The 18,732-nt window shown below is 38.3% G+C and overlaps 2 protein-coding genes across 4 annotated transcripts in view; both read right to left on the bottom strand.

The window, feature by feature from the left end:
• LOC106937716 (tripartite motif-containing protein 16-like) overlaps positions 1-3,399 on the bottom strand; it is a 16,338-nt gene extending 12,939 nt beyond the window's left edge. Inside the window, exons 1-2 of one of the 3 annotated variants that reach the window (XM_015019361.1) lie at positions 3,214-3,399; positions 992-2,074 (exon numbers count right to left, since the gene is read on the bottom strand). In XM_015019361.1, the coding sequence (XP_014874847.1) occupies positions 992-2,002 (1,011 nt within the window). In that variant the 5' untranslated portion in view covers positions 2,003-2,074; positions 3,214-3,399. Of the gene's footprint in view, positions 1-516; positions 2,075-3,213 lie in introns of all 3 variants that reach the window. The other 2 variants (XM_015019359.1, XM_015019360.1) reach the window with 2 other exon arrangements.
• Positions 3,400-3,928: 529 nt separating this feature from the next.
• LOC106937715 (protein-glutamine gamma-glutamyltransferase E-like) lies at positions 3,929-12,207 on the bottom strand. Its single transcript, XM_015019358.1, has 15 exons — positions 12,151-12,207; positions 9,974-10,141; positions 8,708-8,959; positions 8,440-8,558; positions 7,905-8,033; positions 7,660-7,837; positions 7,442-7,577; positions 7,127-7,236; positions 6,934-7,049; positions 6,432-6,564; positions 5,926-6,047; positions 5,675-5,849; positions 5,303-5,460; positions 4,682-4,815; positions 3,929-4,523 (listed from the first exon to the last, which is right to left on the bottom strand). The coding sequence occupies exons 1-15, from the start codon at positions 12,167-12,169 to the stop codon at positions 4,376-4,378; spliced, it is 2,097 nt and encodes a 698-aa protein (XP_014874844.1). The 5' UTR covers positions 12,170-12,207; the 3' UTR covers positions 3,929-4,375.
• Positions 12,208-18,732: the final 6,525 nt, after the last annotated feature.

The following is an 18,732-nucleotide window of genomic DNA, read 5'->3' as shown; positions in this document are numbered from 1 at the left end:
CTTAATCCATTTAATAGTTTTATGAAAGAAAGCTTCTGATATCAAGCTCAGTTTTCACTAGACCAGTACTCCAACACAAAAACACTACAACCAATGGAAGAACCTTTTACAGATTGAAATTTCATTAACGATAATTCATGGCTTGCTAAATATTTACATGAATTTCCCCTCTGACTGTTGAGACTAGACCCGTTTATAAAGATTGCAGAGTTACAGTGTTGATGTCTGAGCAGTGAAGAAATGACAGAACAATGAACTCTCAGCAGCAGTAATGGAGACTAAAGACACTGAAACTAAAATACACATTTTAACAAACTGGACATCAGATCACTGCTGACTATTTAAGTTTAATGAACTCAGCAGAGGAGTCACCAAACAGGCAGATCCCAGCATATAGAGGCTGAGTGAATGAGGTCTGGACTCTGTGGAGGAGAGTCATGGTTTCAGAGACGCCGTAGAAAGACAGAATACCTGCTGTCTGATCCAGGTACACTCCTATTCTGGAGGAAACTGGACCTGGTACTGGAGTTGGAATGCCTTTGTGATGAAATGTGTATTTGTCTGTGGTACAACATATTGTCCAAGATTTGTTATTGAGTCCAAATCCTCCTCCTCTGCTTATGTTCTTGTTTGAAACGGCGACATAAACTAACCCTCCGCTCCATTCCACCTCCCAATAACAACGTCCAGTCAGACTCTCGTTACTAAGGACCTGATAATACTCAGTGAATCTGTTTGGATGATCAGAATAGAACTGCTGTTTGTCAACTGATGTTACTTTGCTGTTCCCCTCAGATAATAACAAATTCCTGTGAGCTGTGTTTGGATCCAGAGTGATTTCTTGTGTACATTTTAAGAACTCATCTCTTGTCTTTGGTTCCATTTCTGACAATTGAACATCCACTTCATTGACTGTCAGTGAGATGTTTGTCCAGGGGTCTGTCAAGATTTTCTGTAGTTTGTCTCTGAGCTCTGACACAGCTGCTGTCACGTCCTCAAAGTGTCTCAGAGGACGGATCTTGATGCTGGATGAGTGTGTCGACTCCCTGAGTGCTGGCAGTGAGGGGTAGTTGAGGAGAAACTGGGTGTGATCCTCTGTGTGTGAGAGCTGCTCCAGCTCAGCGTCTTTCCTCTTCAGCTCAGTGATCTCCTGCTCCAGCTTCTCCTGAACATCTTTGACTCGACTCACTTCAGTTTCCTGCTGGGATCTGATCTGCTGCTTCACCTCAGAGCTTCTTTCCTGGAGGAGACGGATCAGCCCAGTGAAGATGTTCTCACTGTCCTCCACTGCTTTATCAGCAGAGACATTGATGGCCTCCACCTCCTGTTGAAGCAGCTTCACATCTTTCTCTCGGTCTTGGATTCTCTCCTGCATGTGGTGCAGACTCACTTGGAGCTTCTTCTGCTTCTCAGCTCTTTCTGCTGCAGCTGGGACTGTTTCATGGCCTTTATGTTCCCCCATAGTGCAGAGATAACAGATACACTGTTGATCAGTACGACAGAAGATCTTCATCGCCTCATCATGACGAGGGCAGATGTTCTCCTGGAGCATCTTGGAGGGATCCACCAGCTTGTGTTTATCAAAAGCAGATTTATAATGAGGTTGAAGATGTTCTTTGCAGTAAGACACCAAACAGACCAGACAGGACTTGACAGCTTTCATCTTTCTCCAAGAGCAGACATCACAAGCCACATCTTCAGGTCCAGCATAGCAGTGGTCCGCTGGAGTCTTACCGAGTCCAGTCTCCTTCAGCTGCTCCACTAAAGCAACCAACATTGTGCTTTTTACCAGAATGGACCTCGGAGTGAAGCTCTGTCTGCACTGAGGACAGATGTAGACTCTAGAGTGATCCTCTCCGTTCCAGTAGAGATTTATGCATCTCATACAGTAGCTGTGTCCACAGGCGATAGTTACTGGTCGCTTCAGTGGGTTCAGACAGATTGAGCAGGAGATGGCTTCCTGCTCCAGCTTTGTTTTGCTATGTGCCTTTTTAACCTTCATTGGAGATTAATTCAGCTCAAATCAAGCCGTGATTTTAGATTTAAATGTCTGTTGGTCAAAGTCTTCTGCAACCTAAAGATATATAGAGAAAACAAATTATTTGTTTAATCAAAATGCTCTAATTGTGACAGCAAAACAACTAATTTCATTAAAGACTTTTCTTTGCAAGTAAACTACCTAGAAAAAATTAACTGACTTGAAATGGTAAAGTACATAGGTATAAAATGCTTCATTTTTGCTAAGCAGAAAGTTTTCTTATCATGAAAATGTTTGTTTTTTTATTGGTTTTCATTAAACTTCTGCTACTGAACACAAGGTTTTATCTTTCAAGGTGCATTATATGGTTTTTAATCAAGGATTAGCGATAGCCAAAGTTCAGGGCAACGATGAGTTTGTAATAAAATGTGCGGTTCTTGGTCATAAGAAAGAATCAAAAGTGATAGAAAAGTTGTAACCTGACTTGGTGCTTAAAGGTGAACCTGGAGCCTGACATTGTTTTACAAACATTGTTTGCTCATTTTGCAACTTTTTCATTGTTTTATAGAGCCAACAAAGTAATTAAGTTTTAAATGAGCGTAAAAACCAAAAATCAGACTATTTTTTTCTGCAGAATTTGATACTAAACATTACCTTTTGTCACTGCCAGGCCAAGACAACATTCCACCACCCTCCAAATAAACATTAATTATACACATAAAAGTGATAAGAGAACAAAACAACTTAAGAATAGTAAAAATTCGAAAGATTCATGAATATTTAATTTGTGCAGTAAAAATCTAAGTTATTAACTACATAAAAATTTGCATTATCTCCATGAGACTAAACATTTCTGTGTCCAAGGCTTGAAACAAAACAATTTAAATTTTCAACGATGAACCACGCATTCCACATGAGTTACGTCACCATAGATATCCAGCCAATCACGTAGGGCCATTCAATTTCAAACTAAAACGGCTTTAAGATTCAGGGAAGGCTAACTATCGCTACAATTAAAACATTCAAAACATGGTTCGTGAACCCAGAGAAAATTAAAACACCACAGCAATTCCTGCATTTCTTAAGCTTGTCCTCAAATATAAAAAGACAATACAAATGAAAAATTACAATTAATGAAGTACAGATCAGTTGATTATTTTCCGCCTCTGTTTGTTCAGAAACACTAACAAATGTAAACAGTAATAATTTCTTATTTTCCACTTTGTTGGTTTTACCTGATGAAACAGAACAACCGGGCTCTGAACCGGACGGTACCGGATCCTCATCAAGGTCTGTTTTTGCCTAAATGATGGGAAAATGTCTAGAATTTGTTTTTATCTCAGCATCACAACAGCCTCAGCAACTCCACGGACAAAATTATTCAAAATTCTACTTCCGCTACGTCATCAGTCTTCTTGTTGTAAAACGAGTGGCGCGTTACCACCACCTATGGACTGAGTTTAGGTACTGCATTAAGAAATCTATTATTGTATAAATGTATATTAAAGGAAATACCCTATAAATTGAGAGAATATACATCCCGTCATTGACCCAACAGCCAGTTTAACTGTTTAAGTGTACCGTTGTTTAGCTAGCTTAAATAATTCAAAATTTGTCCTTAAGATCACTTCCTCTTCACCTTAAAATTTTTTAAAGAAAATGTATTTTACCTTTTAATTTGAAAAAAAACTTTTTTGTATATTTTAATCATCCCATGCGTCAATGAGATGTTAAAATTTCCTTTAGAGAGAATAGTGGGCACCATTTTGGGTTCGATTTCCAATCTCTGGACCTTTCCTGCATGTCTTCTTGAACCTGGAGATCAATTTAAGATTTCCTTATTGACTTGGAGAACTCTTAAAGGAAAGACAACCTTCTGCACCCTACTAGGTCCCTGAGATCCTGTAAACAGAAATAACTCAAATCTATGCAGGTGATATTTAACTATACCTGTAACTGACACCAATTATTACGCTACTACTGTTTGAAAGGCAAAAAGCTTAGAGAACTTAACATTGTGGATTCAAAATACCTTTTAAGGAATGAAAAGTTCGTTGTTGTCACAAATGAGAAGAAAAACAAAAAGTCTTCGGGTTAAGAAAAGTTTATAGTTTCTAGCCCCTTCCTGTAATCCCCAAAACAATGTGTTACATCATTTTTCAAATATAATGAATGAAATCAAAATGAACCATTAAAGTACTTTAGCATAAAATCCAATGCCATCCAAACACAATATAATGTTTAACCCAATAAAATAAATGAAACAATTTGCATAATTAACCAAAAAAAAAAAACATAATTAAATGGGTAAATATTTCTGGTTATATGTCCCCAAAAGGCCCTGAAGCCCAGCTTTAATGATGCAGACTGTAGAGTCAGAGACTCCAAGGCAATGACTCAAGGCTTGACGTAGACGGTGCAGCTGTCCTTCACGTCTCTGAAGGCGCTGCAGTCAAAGTCGGCCACCACCGTCCTCAGTCCAGCCCTGTAGGGGGTCGTTTGGATTTGGTGCGTCAGAGTCGTGTTGGCTGGCAGCTCTCTGATGCTGCAGGAGGCACACAGACAAATCCCATTAGAACGTTAAATCAGATTTAACCATTAGGTAAAAGGCAAACAAGTCAACTCTACTACAGATAAATCTACTTTTAATTTGTAAATAAAAACAAATGGCTTCCTAACTGAGCTCCAGAGTAATGGGTTTACCTCTCAAAGTGCTCGGATCTGAAGAGTCCGGAGCCGCTGATGGTCAAAGAGCAGAACCTCAGCGTCTCATTCAGCGGGTTCTTAAATTCCACCTGAACCATCACTGGGTGGTGCAGACGAGCTTCACCCAGAACCTGGAGCAAACATCACATGCCGTTTTCATTACTATTATTTCATAATTATGGTTATTACCTAGATCACTTTCATTTAAAGCAGAGAGCATCCTGCTTTAAATGGTCTGCTTGAGTCACAATTTGTTTCAAAACAATTGTTATATTTAGCAAAGTTTAAGAAAGAATAAAAGCTGGTTTGGATGCAGCAAAGTCGGCTTTTCAGTAGAAGTCTCTGGAAAAACTTGGTTTTATTTTTTGTTACAGCTTGAGTTGCACTTTACATATTCCTGTGTAAGAAAATTATGTTGCTCACAATTTTTACCCTGATTACAAATTAAAAGACTCCATTTGCATCTAGGGGCCAAATCTGTATCATTTTTGAAATGCACTTGGAGCCTGCACAAGAATGAGTTCGAGGGCCACAATTGGCCCCCGGCTCCACTGTGGACACCCCTGACCCAACTGTTATTTTGTCTCTACTGTTTTTCCTGATGAGGAATTTTCCGACCTTAATGGAGATGGGCGGCTCTTCCAGGGTGATGTCAGTGTCGGTTTCATAGATGTCACCGTTTTCGTCTGTTGCGTCGACCGACACCTTCACGCTGTCGTGGGTGACGGCGTACTTGCAGTAGGCCGAGTATGGGATCAGGATGGGAATATTCACAACTACAAAAAAGGCAAAAGCAAGACATTTAGGTAATGATGCTTCTTCTACACATGTCAGTTATTGGCATTGATGATTGACCCAGAAGGGTAAAGATGTTTCTACATAAAATTATAAATGCTACATGAAATTTCCTGCTTGTTTTCAGAGTTACTGGGTGAAAGTGATTGAAATAGGTCCGATCATATCGATCAGTTGGGTGATTCGTGGACAGACCTTGTCCAGCATTCAATCTTTGGAAACAGGAATCATGCAGGACGTTCTTCACTTTGGTTGCAGTGTAGTTTGTGACTTGGGCATTCACAGAGATGGACAGCGATTTCACACTGTGACCTCTGTTGCTCAGCTTCAGGTTCAGTTTGATGTCCTGCGAATTCCTTAAACAGCTTTCCTGTCGATAAGACAACATGTATCTGATCGTTTCACTCTGATATACTTTCACACAAAGTGTTGCAAGTCAGACTTACCTCCAATGACAGCTCCACCTCTCTTACCACAAGGACTTCACAGGTGCCGTGCAGAACATCGTGGCCTGGTGAGTTCATCCGTCTGACAGCGTTGTCAAAGGCCACTCTCTCCATTGTGCAGCCTGGTGAGAATAAACGTTTGAATCGTTCTCAGCTGAAGAAACAGTTTTTGTGTCAATTTGGGACTAACATTACCATCGATCTACCGCAGAAGCTAATATCTGTTAAGCTAACATCAGTGAATAGGTGGGGATCCAGTGAAGATATTTTTACTGGAGAACTCTATAAACTACAGACAATTTTTCAAACCATGTTTTCTAATCAACAAACCTTTGTACTGATTCCAAGCTTTATTTTTCCAGCAGAGAAATCATCTCATAATGATTCAAGATGCATTAGGTAGAGCATTTTTAGCTTAGTCTAACTAATATCAGTAAATGAAATGACTAAAACTGATGAAATACGCCCGAGTCTTTGAGAGAAGGAGTTAGCGTTAGCATCTTTACCTTCTTTGTATTTGTAGGTGTTTGTCAGGTCATTGATTGCTGTGCTGCCAACAGCCTTGGTGGAGATTTTCTGGCCCACCTTTGCCGTATCAGTGAGGTATTTCATTTTTATCTTTGAGCCATCAGCCTTAATCTGAGATCAAACACATCTGAAATGTTACTGATGGTACAGCAAGAGATTTGAAACTGGAAAAAAAAAACATTTTCAAACAAAAGAACTTAAGATTTGAAATGGAAATAAAGAGATTTGAAACTTAAAACTCTGAGAAAGTGAGAAATGTATGGAGCTAAGTTAGAGCCATAAAGTTTGTTTTAAAAAAAAAAAAAGTTCTGAAACAAAAAAAGCCTTCTGATAAAAAACACACACAAACATACGCCTCACAAATATCAGTGGAATTTTTATTTTCATTTGAACAAACTTTATGGCCTCAATTTAGCTCCATAAGTTCTGCCCTTGATTGATTTTGGGCTCTATATTAAAACATTAGGAAGTCGATCTGACCTTCCACTTGACGACGTCAGCATTGACCTCGCTGAAGACAAAGGGTACGTCATATTTCAGGTTGGTGTGGCCGTCATGGATGGCGCTCACCGGAGCTGGACCGCAGCAGAACATGCCTGAGGCAAACAGATCCAACTTTAGCAACCTTCAGAAAAGCAAACTTCACTAGAGGGGAAGAACAAGGACAGTTTACCTTCACTCCTTTCCTGAGGAGTTGGATCCAAGACCTGCCAGCCGTCGTAGCGGCCATCTTGGTCGAGGTCGGGGCGCTTCATCCAACCCTCCACCCACACATGGAAGTTCCTGCTCGGCATTAAGAAATGGCAAAGCTCCTAACAATCCTACAAGGACTAATGGTGATTTATTGGTGTAAATCTAATTTATAGGATTGGTTTCTTCAAGACTAAAACTTCAAAACTCTGGAACAAAGGAACCAAGGACTGTGTCATAGTTGCTAAAAATTTGAGTTTATTGTTCATTTGGAAGCTTGGTTGAGCATTCGTCTTACCAGATACTGTCTTCTTTTCCCATTTTTTTTAATCCATACTCGTCAAAATATTGGTCAATCGTGAGGCTGTTGTTTGTGTCATGACCAGACTCAAAATTTGTCACAACGCGGCACGGTATGCCGAAGAACCGCATCACTGCAATCGGAACAACAGACGGCATTTAAATTGGCTTTACACAATGGCAACACGAGTAGAAACTGAAATAAAGGTACGTCACCTGTGCACATCACGCCAGCAAACACCCAGCACTGTCCGTACTTCACCGCCTTGCAGTCGCTCTGAAACCAGCGCTGCAGGATGCTAACGCTGCTGGTCCATCTGGTTGGACAAACACCATCGTGGTAGTTGCCATCCCAACATCCTTGTAAAACACCCATGTCGTCATAGCAGTTGATCTGGAGAAATGTTAAACCATATTAAGGTTTAAATTAAATCAAACCTTTTGAGAAAGTTTAGCCTCACCATAGCACTGATGACACGGCCAACATAGATGGGGTTGCAGCGAGCTGAAACATCATCTTCAGGGTCTCTCTTGTGTTTTGGGTTGACATCCAGTAGCTTGAGGCAAATATCCACCATTTCTTCTTCAAACTGCAAGAAACAGAATGCGGGACGTATGAGTACCAACATGTTGTTTGATGGTCGTTGCTTCTGAGTGTTCAACCACATCTTAGATGTTTATAAAGGCAATTAGTGAAAGCATCCGAGTCAGCTGGTTTGTTTTATCTACATAAACCAAACCAAAAAGCTTTGGTGTTTTCCAAGCAGTTAAACAAAGATTGCAATGATTCTGTAGACAGATTTATAAATGAATAGCGAACAGAAATTTGGTAAACATGGATTTTGTAAGTGTACCTAAAGCAAGATGGACTCCAGGATAGACCTTTGAGGAACTCCACTCACAAGTATAGCTACGGCCAATAAACGTGTTTGTTGCTTTCTACTGAATGTACAATAAATATGATGGATGGATGGATGGATTCTTGTAAAACCTCACCTGTCCAAAGTCCCAGAACATTGGACTAAAGCAGTGGGCCGTCCCTCTGTAGATGTGTCCTTGTTCATTCATCACATATTCCTGACGTTCCTTTTCATCAGGCAGGTACACCCAGTCATCTGCAAACCAACACAAAGATCTTGTCAATGAATCAACCAACATGGGCTTCTTCAACGTTTTTCCCGTTGGGGAATGTTGTTGGGCAGTTTCTGCCCATCTCTGTCTTTGGCTGGTTTGTCTGGAAAGTTTCTCTTGGGTCAGTACTCACTCTGACACCAGGGGTTGAAAAGCACCACCAGGCTTTCCTTCACAGCCGACGGCCTCCCCAGCTCTATGGACAGAGAGTATTTCCCCACTGGAGCATCAGCTGGAGGGGTCACATTGAGGGTCACACAGCCCGTCTGCAGGGAGGACGTGGCGTTGATGCTGCAGCTCCAGAGAGCTTTAGTGCCCACATCACACGTCGCTACTCTGGTACCAAAAGTGCACTTGGTCCCTCTGCTTGGTTTTGGAAAACGACCTTTGGAGATAATTATTTCAGTACATAAGTGACATTAATTTATATTTCATTAGATTCCTGATTTCTATTGACCCTTTGCAGCTACCTCACATAATCATTCAAATTGTTTTCCAAAACTGTTTTTGCCAGTTTATTCATGGCTTCTATTTGTTCGAGTTGAGCTAATTTGTGAACGTAACTCACCTGGTTGGGGCTCATAGTCGACGGTATTTACAAAAGTTGGAAATAGCTAGCTTAGAAACCGACCCGTACCTCCTTCCTCCTGACGTGTTAATAAATTACAGACTTTATCTGAATTCACAGCACGGGATTTATATTAATATGTCATAAACAGTTTTCCCTTTACACCGGAGCAGCCTTGAAAACATACAAAAGACGAAATGCTAACCAGTTTTTTTCATATATGCTAGGCTACATGACGGCGCGGCAGTGTTTCCATGGTTACCAACGGTTAGACGCCTACCTTCTACTTAATCTGATATTTGACATATTTCTAATCATACTTACTTATAAAGGATATGAATATTAATTTTACCTTATAAAACGTGTTCGCTGCCAATCCGCGGTTACACAGAGAGCTCCCAGTCGTCGTTCTGTTTGACAGCTTCTATCCATCGCATCTTTCCTCATTAAAAGTTATAAAATAAAATGACAAGTTTGGTTTGGATCCTTGTCTGTTTGTGCAAACGACAGCGCAGCATGCTATGACCATTTTCAAAGTGAAATCAACTAAATAGAAGCGATATATTAGATTATAGATGTCTGTTTTTAGATTAGCTTAAAGGAGCTTGTTGGTTGATTTGACGTCCGTCATGGCGGAATGGTCGGAGTTCCGGATAGCGTGACGTCACGTGCAAAGGGCCAATAAGGAAGGACAGAAATGATGAAATTGCTGGTAATTTGGCTGGTAAATGTATTTCTATGTAGCTCTCCAAGCTGTGCAAGCTCTCTGAATTCTTTTTTCCAAAAACAGAATTCAGAAACTGATTCAAAGCCAGGTTAAAAGTGTGGCACCTGTTTCCACCGTCAGTTTAAGTGACTCTGATGTGCTGAAAGCGAAGTCCAGCTCCAGTGTGATGCTGAAAGGCTGCCCTCGTCTCACAATTAGTTGGCTGGTAGAGATTTCATGGGTGTTATGGGCAACATTGTTGGCATGGCAGTGGAGGTCCACTTTCTTGATTGCTGGAGAAACACAACAGAAAGGATAAATTAGTGGTTATATAATATAAAAGTGGGCCCAAAGCTAAACAGACTCAAACAGAAAAGGACGACTGGACAATAACTCTGGTGATTTTATAATTAATTCAGATAAAGTGTGTTTGATGGATGAAAGATATACATTCTGGATGAATTCTGAGATTAAAGTCAGAATTAATTTTGGTCTTAATCATCTTCCGTAGAAGCAGATTTATTAGGAATGTTGTTCTTGTTGAAAGCAAACAGAGTTGCTCCTTCAGTTTCAGATCAGATTAAAATAAATCCTTTCATATTGAAAAAAGGAAGAGATGTAGTGATATTCATAAGAAAAACTGTGACCCATTCAATAAATCAGAATATCATTTTAAAAATCCCTTCTATTCATTGAGAGAAGATCATTTTATAGATTAATTCCACACAGACTGTTTTTTCTAACCTCTATTTCTGTTAGTTATCATTATTTTCTACCTACAGCTAATGAAAACATAATATTTAGAATTAGAATATTACATCAGACCAATAAGAAACTTTAAAAACAGAATGTTGGCTTAAAGTGAAATATGATTAATACCTGCTGTAATAGAACATTTCATTTTTAGCCTTATTTCATCTTTGATGGAACTACTTTTTACCATTTAATTAGTGATTAATCTGCTGTGTTTTTGTAATTTCTGCAAGATGTGTTTTTCCATTAAAGAAATTTCCAGATATTGTTTAGATGTTTCCGCCGTTGTGATAGCAGAAGAGACCTGAAGACATCTTGGGTAAAATGCTTAATCTGGCAATGGTCTTAAAGGACTGACAGGTGGAATGTAGTTTGTACCCTGCTTTGACCCTGAACCTATGAATAACTGACAAAGAAGAATTAGGAGTTTCTCCTGTAATCCTTATCTGCCCTCTTCCCTGCCATAAAATCGTCCCTCCAAGAGGTGAGGGACGGTTCATGAGTTGGGGGTCAGATTGTCTCTGTGGTCCATCTGGCAGTAGAGATAAGATCAGACTTTGGGAGGGTCTTTGTCTTGATGTGACTATATAACGATGTGATGTGTGTCGTTCTGGGCTTTTCTCCTGACTGCGATCAGTGAGACGGGTCTTCAAACGCTTTTGCCTTCGAATAAAGAAGCTTAAAGAGAAAGATTAATCTTTCTCTACTTATTGAAACAGATTCTCATTCCTTAATAAAAAATTCGATAACGCTGCTTAAAGGTTATTTTCAAATGGTACAATGACAACCAAGACTCATCTGGATGCATACTGTCATTTATCGAATGTAACTCTAGTTACAAAACAAGATGCTGAGAGAACTGACCTTCAAAGCAGGAAAACCACATTACACACACACATACACACACACACACACCCACACACACACACACACACACACAACTAAAATAAAGATAAAACATAAACCATAAATTAAGTCATGAGATTTTAGAAACCAGAGTTCACAGTCACAAGACGTCAACACAAGAAAAAACAATCTAAATTAAAGTTCAATGCTGAATTAAAGGACATACAAGCTTTTAATTTGTAAAAAAAAAAATCTGTTTTTATGTCAGGGAGAAACTTACTTATCTGACAGTCTGTACAGTAGAAGGATTTATTTTAAATATCAGTTTTAAACTGGGACAGGAAAACAACCTGTATATAAAATGTATGCTGTGAAATAAAAAGTTTGATTATAGGAAATACAAAAATGTACACAATATTTTTAAAGTTTGAATAGAACTGAAAACAAGAAAACAATATTTTAAAACAGGTTAATATAAGAGAGTTAGTTATTTTTGTTTAAATGTTTCACTTGCTTTTATTTAAGACCATTTTGACATTATTCGGCTTCCGTATTTTGTATTCAATGTAAATAATGGACTATAATTTGAAATATTTAAGAGTTAAACAACAACAGAGTAAAATAAGCTAAAAAGTACACAATCAGAGTTATGTTTTACTTTAAAAATAATAAATGAACATTTCTATGTGTAGCTTTAGCTCACCGTTAGCCACGCTGCACATCTTGTCCGTTGGTTCTGGAGGCTCTGAATTCGGAGAGTGAAGACGTTCTGCAGCCGCCTGGGCTTTAAAGGCGCTCTGAACACTTCCTCCATCAGATAACGACTCTGGTCCAGCAGCTCATTGCAGGTAAAAATATGTCAAACTATTTGAAACATGTGGTAAAGCAGCAGCAGGTCATAGTTCAGTGAACTCGATAAATGTGCTGCTATTCTAATCAGATGGAGGAACCAGCAGGCGGATCAACCACTGAGGACGACCTGCAGAATTTACCTGACAGGTTCTGAAATATTCTCATGACAAAAGACAATGTTCTGTCACCGACTGATGGTAATCTGATCTCTTCAGTCTGTTTCATTTCACATAACAATAAAAGGCAAAGCTGCACTGCAAAACCAAAATCTTACCAAATATTTTTGTCTGGCATTTAGAGCAAATATCTTCCTACACTTAAAATAAAACAAAACTAACTTAGAAGTAAGTCTTCAGCAACATACAGGATCCTATTTTCAGTAAATAAATGTTTTAATAGTGTGACAACAGGACGGGTTTCGGGTCAAATCCTTTAAAAACTCAGAGTGAAATCGTCACTTTTAAAAAACTCACACTTGTAAATATAATTTAACAGAAAAATACCTGCAGCATTTTTAATGAAAACTGCTGAGAAAGTTTCAAGTGAAAATGGAGAACCGGGTCAGGAAGCGTCACTGCAGGGTTTCCTCCAGAAAACCTGCTGAAGCTGGTGGTAGGGGTCACTGAGGCCGTCCATCAGTGCCTGGGTTTGGACCTTGGCTGGCATGATGCTGCCATCACCTAACCGTTCCCCCTCTGAAGCTTTTCACTTCCATGAACGTAGAAAGTTCTCCTGGGTCAGCTGACCTGTTGTGTCTCTGCTCTGTTTTCTCTCAGCTCTAGTCGATCGTGGCAGATTTCTGCTGGTTCTGAACCTGGTTCTGGTTCTGCTGCAGGTTTCTTCCTGTTAGAGGGGAGTTCTTCCTCCACAGTCGCTACATGCATGATCGTTATGAGGGGTTGCTGTAAAGTCAACGACCCAACACAAGCTGTCGCAGGAGTGACTACTGCATGAAATCTGGTACAAACATTTTGAACTGATTCCATAATAAACTTATTTATTGATAACTCGGATCAACTGGAATCTGTGACTGAACTGAAAAGACTTTCTGTAAAATGCTTTGACAACATTGTTGTGAATTAACATTATAAATACAAATTAACTGAATAACTCTGTTATTTTACTGCTTGATTTGAGGTTTGGTTGTGGGTTTGGTGCTTAATTATGTTTTTGTTTTAGCTGTTGGCGTTTCTGTTCTCTGTATAACTGCTCTCATCTGTTTGCAGCCATTTTCACCTTGTTTGTATGTTTTCTGTATTTATAATGTTAATGGCTGTAAACATGGAGTTGGGGGCGTCGCTAGCAGCAGCTCATTTGGATTTAAAGTGACAGAGGCCCTAAAAAAGCTCATTCTGATGCTTATTTCATTGTTTTCTCTAACCATAAGCTTCACATATGTAAAAATCTAGTTTATTTTCATCTTTAAACTTGTAACATGTCACGTCAACATGTCCTGTGTCTTTAGAGAGAATCTGATCACTTTCTCATCAGATCATCTCTGGTCCAGCAGCTTAATGCAGCTAAACAATATAAACTATGTGAAGCATCTGGTGAAGCTGCAGCTGATAAATGTGCTGATGGATTGTTCTATACGTTGACTGTATACATTTTATCAGACGTTTTCTTCCTCTGCAGGCGCCATCAGGTACATGGATCACTAACTGGGAATTATGTGCAGTATTTACTGTTCAGATATATTTACAATACATGAAGATAGCTTAGAGCATTCTGATTTTCACTCATCTTTCATTAGTTGATAACAATCTGATCTCTAAAGGCTAATTAACTCTTAACTTTCTCCCCAAACTGTTACGCTTATTTTATGTTACAATATAAAGTAAGCCATGTGAGCGGTGGGAATGTTGATAAATTCGACTAGACATAATATTCTGACTTTGTCTTTACAGCTTTACACATTGCATAAGGATATTTAGATACAAATGCTGGTGATTTGATTTACGGTGCCTGACTGTACAGACACGTCTCTTCCTCCCAATCTGAGAGTGGGTTGATGCAGTGCATTGTAGGATTGATAGTTTTTAAATGAGTCTCATTATTCTCTGTAGTTCAGAAGTGAGTGGAAATGAACAAACCACAATAACGTAAGAAGAGAGGTGCAGAAAAGCTGTGAGAAAAGACATAGAAAGCATCATGAAAGCATCCTAAAGGTACTGATATGTTTGTCACCACAAGTTCTACTGCAAAAAACTACAGTTTTGTGAACAAATGTGTAAGAATTGTTTTTATAGCAAATAAATAATAAAATAAAAGTAGACTCTGTGTCCAACTAAGTGTCATTTAGTGATGAAGTTACAGTTTGCAGCTGTTGCTATCAAGTAATATCTTCAAAAAGTCAAAGTGCATATCAGTTTTCAACATGATTACTCTCTTCCTTGTAGGCTGCCGTGTTTTATGTTAACCTTTGAAACACAACTTGCAGAGATATTCTCTCCTACGTCGTGTACCTTCACATGTTATATAAATAATCATGGTGGGTAAAAACACTGCAGTTTGGTTCCAGTGCAGACTGGAGATATTAGAGACACACTCAGAGTGAACCCGCTCTGAAATGTTTTAATCTCCAAAATCGATTGGATCTTGTGATTCGATGACAAGCGACACATTACCAGATTTCACTGACAATGTGAGCAAAACACAACATGATTGTTTTCAGATTAAACCCATAGATAATCTGATGCTGTTCAATTTCAGGAGACGTGACAGGGTGACGATTTGACAAGATTATCAGATTGCATGTAACAAATTGCAACATTTCTTAAATTTTCAGTTGGAGGAGTAAAATAAATTAAAAATACAGAATTACATCGTCAGCATATAGAGTTATTCCTCAGGTTTCTCCAGTATTCATACTGCTCTGTTCTCAGGTTTCTGTGTTTTGGGGTGTTTTAACACGTTCACCCCGTACATTTTGACTGGTTGCTCAAAGGGTTTGGTTCGTTTGACACAGTCTCAACATGTAAGCAACAATAAAGAAGGTTCAGATTTCCTCCAAATACTACTAAAAGTACATTCTTTCAAAAAACTTAATCAACTGTTTCACCTGGACACCATCACCAACACCACAGTAAAAGTGTGAGCACTTTTATTGATAAATTGGTTGTTTTAATCTAATTTTTGTGCACATCTGCGAGCAGTTCACGGACGTCAGAGTAGGGGGCGCCACTTCTTAATATTTTGGCCCGCAGGAGCGGTTTGATGAGGTGAGGGGGCACGCCGCGCCTGAGGGCGTCTTTCACCACGGGGCTGTTCATCATCATGGCCTCCTCCAGCTGGTTGGTCTCCATGGGGATCTCCTGGTCCATCGATGACGGGAGGCCATCTTGTTCAAACAGGTCTGCCACCAAATCCTTCAAGTCTGTGTAGTTTGATCCGATGGTTTGAAGCCTTTTCTGGACTCTCCTGAGGACGAGGTGCCGAGGCAGGTCCATTCTCAGCGCTTCACGGACTATCAGGGAGTTTTCTGGAAACGTCCTGGGCGACACGTTGGGGAAGATTACGTCTTGGTTTCAGTGAATTTCAGCTGCTCGACATAAACCTGTTGGGGTTTGTGTTTTTCCTACCGATGTGTGCTTTCTAAAGAGTCACAGCTCTTTCCAAAATGGACATTGGAGGTTTGGCTTGCATCCTGTATGTGAGGAAACAAATACCCTCCAACAGCAAAATTCAAACAAATGGTTTTGAGCTGACATGATGTGGAGTTTCCTCACCATTAAACGGATGCACATCAACGCTTGGGTCAGCTGGGAGGATTTTGGCAAAGGGCCTTGAGAGTTTGGTTGCATTGAGATAGACGAACTAAAAGAGAAAACCTGCAGATTATGTTGAAATAAATCAACAAAGAATGATCAAAAATACACAATTATATCATCAGCATAGAGGTAATTCATGAATCCCTCTAGTTTCTCGAGTATTTATACCACTCAGCTTTCAGGTGTGCACACTGCAAAAAACACAAATCAAAGTAGTGTTGGTCAAGTTTCTATTGCAAATATCTTAGTACACTTGAAACTAACTTAAAAGAAACTTTTTAGCAAGATATAGGAGATTGTTTTCAGTCAGTAATTCTTCAATATTGATAAAATTGATTATTTCTCCTGGCAGATTATTTCACTTATAACCTGACATTTTCCCATGTTATAAGTGAAGTAACACGGGAAAACATTAATATGCAGTTTTCATCAATATTAAGGAATTATTGACTTACAAAAAATTGTTATATCTTGCTAAAATGTTAATTGTAAGTTAGTTTTATTTCAAATTTGCTGTAGAAACTGGACCAATAACACAGTGTGTGTTTTCACATCTGATTGTAGACTCAGTTTAATTAGAGACCAAAACCGTTACATTTGTTAAATTTTCAGCTGATGTGTAAAACCAACCAACCAAACTAATTGAAAAACCTGTTCCCCTCCTCGCCTAAGGGGGCGCTGCACCAAAAACCACAGAAGAAAATGACACGAAAACCTGTGAAGAAGACACTGAGCGGAACTTCCTTCTTTATTACATGTGAACAAAAATGGAATAGCGACAGATTTAGTGACTCATTTCCAAGCGCTAGTTCGCATTTGTTTTGGTTGCTTTTACCCAGAATGCCCTGCGCTATAGTAAACTTCCGGTTAGTGGCTCTTGATCCACAAGCTCCACTTTCTACTCTCGTTTGTCTTGAATAGAAAGTTAAATTTGGTTAAATGTTGTTTTTCACGTTTAAAATAGTAAATAATGAAAAATTTTGAAAAATAATGTTCTTCCCCTGTGATGTCACTGACCAAATATGGCAGCAGGTCAGAAGGTTTTCAATACTGAGCACAACATTTGAGATATGTTTAAACATATATTTTACTGTTTACATTTATTCTTTTTTGTTTTGGAGGTGGAGTTATTTTCAACATTCATCTCTTTTTGACAAAAAGAAAAAATGGCTTCATTGTCATTTCATATTTCTTATTTGTAACTAAAAATCAAATGACTGTTATAAAATTCCATCTATATCCTGTATTAAATTATATATTTTTTGTCAATAGTTGAGCCATTTTATAATTGAAAACGTCTATAATTCAAATGTAAACTGCAAAATACAGTTTTACGGAGGATTTAAACATCTGTTATTAAGGAATTAATAGTGATGTAAACATTAGGATGATGCCAATTAAAAGCCTAATTGTCTGCATTAATTAAGCCATACGGGTGTTTTGGGCGTAATTTGGAGATAAATGGCATCACACATAGAGCTCCTCTGGTTATACTGTTAACCTAATCCTTAAATCATAAACATGTTTATGTTAATAAGATGCAAAAACAAAAGCTCAAAAACAAAATGTCAGCTGCGGTTAATTAGACACAAATGGCCTCATGATGATTCTGTACATCATTTAAATTCAATTTGTTTCAAGCGTTTTTCCACCCTACAAATATTTTGAAAGCAATCTTATAATTATTTTATTTATTTTACTCAATCTGGATGGTGGAACAGCCCAGATAATTTTATTAATTTCTGAAAAATTCTCAACTGCCAAACAAATTAAAGCACGAACCCGAAACTAAGTAGAAAACTGAACAGAGCCAATAATATTGGGTGCAATTTCACTGCAAAGATTAAAAAAATTAAACCTTTAAATTACATTTAATTTTGATTTTTCTTTCCTTAGATGCAGATTCCAACTAAAAAAACTTTTTTTTGAAAGTGACAAAACGACTGCCTTTACTTTTAAATCTAACTGCAGCAAAAAAGTGTAACATTTATTTACTTTGATGACTATTTTAAACCACAAACATTAAACAAAAAGCAGGTGAATATGTTTCATCTGCATTAGTTAAAAATAAAACTCATGAATATTTCTGCCATTTTCCACATTAAACTCAAACTTTTCTGTGTGTGAAAACACTGTGACTGTTTTGCAGAATCATTCGATTGTCTCCAGTTTTCTTACCTGATTTTAGTAGATTTAACATGAAAACAGCAAAATCTCCCATCAAACTGAAGCCAAGAAGCTGCAGAAGCTGCAGAACCAGAACCAGAACCGCTGACAGCTCTGCTGTGACTTCATAAGAAGTCAGAATGTTCTGTAGAAACTGCTGAGAAAAAAACTAATTGTTTTTATTTAAATCAAAACCTCAACGGCAATTTTAACATCAATAACAAAGAAAGAGATAAAACACATGAACTACATCAAAGCATTTGTACAGATGTAAGAATCACATAAAAGGAAAAGCTAAAGTGAAAATATAAAGCAAATAAAAAGCTTAAAATAAAAATGAACCAAGATAGAAATCTTTAACATCTATTCATACAAAACAATAATTAACAAAAATGTTTTGAGTCCTGATCTAAAACTAATGTTACCAATTAATCTATTGCTTATTCTGACTATTAATCAATTAATTCATTTAGCCAATTAAACTAATTTTACACAAT

Source organism: Poecilia latipinna, unplaced genomic scaffold, assembly GCF_001443285.1.
Source record: "Poecilia latipinna isolate Pla-1442-1.1 unplaced genomic scaffold, P_latipinna-1.0 Scaffold2420, whole genome shotgun sequence".
NCBI classification, from domain to species: domain Eukaryota; kingdom Metazoa; phylum Chordata; class Actinopteri; order Cyprinodontiformes; family Poeciliidae; genus Poecilia; species Poecilia latipinna.
Note: the sequence above shows the minus strand (reverse complement) of the source record. Positions and strands in the feature narration are given on the sequence as shown.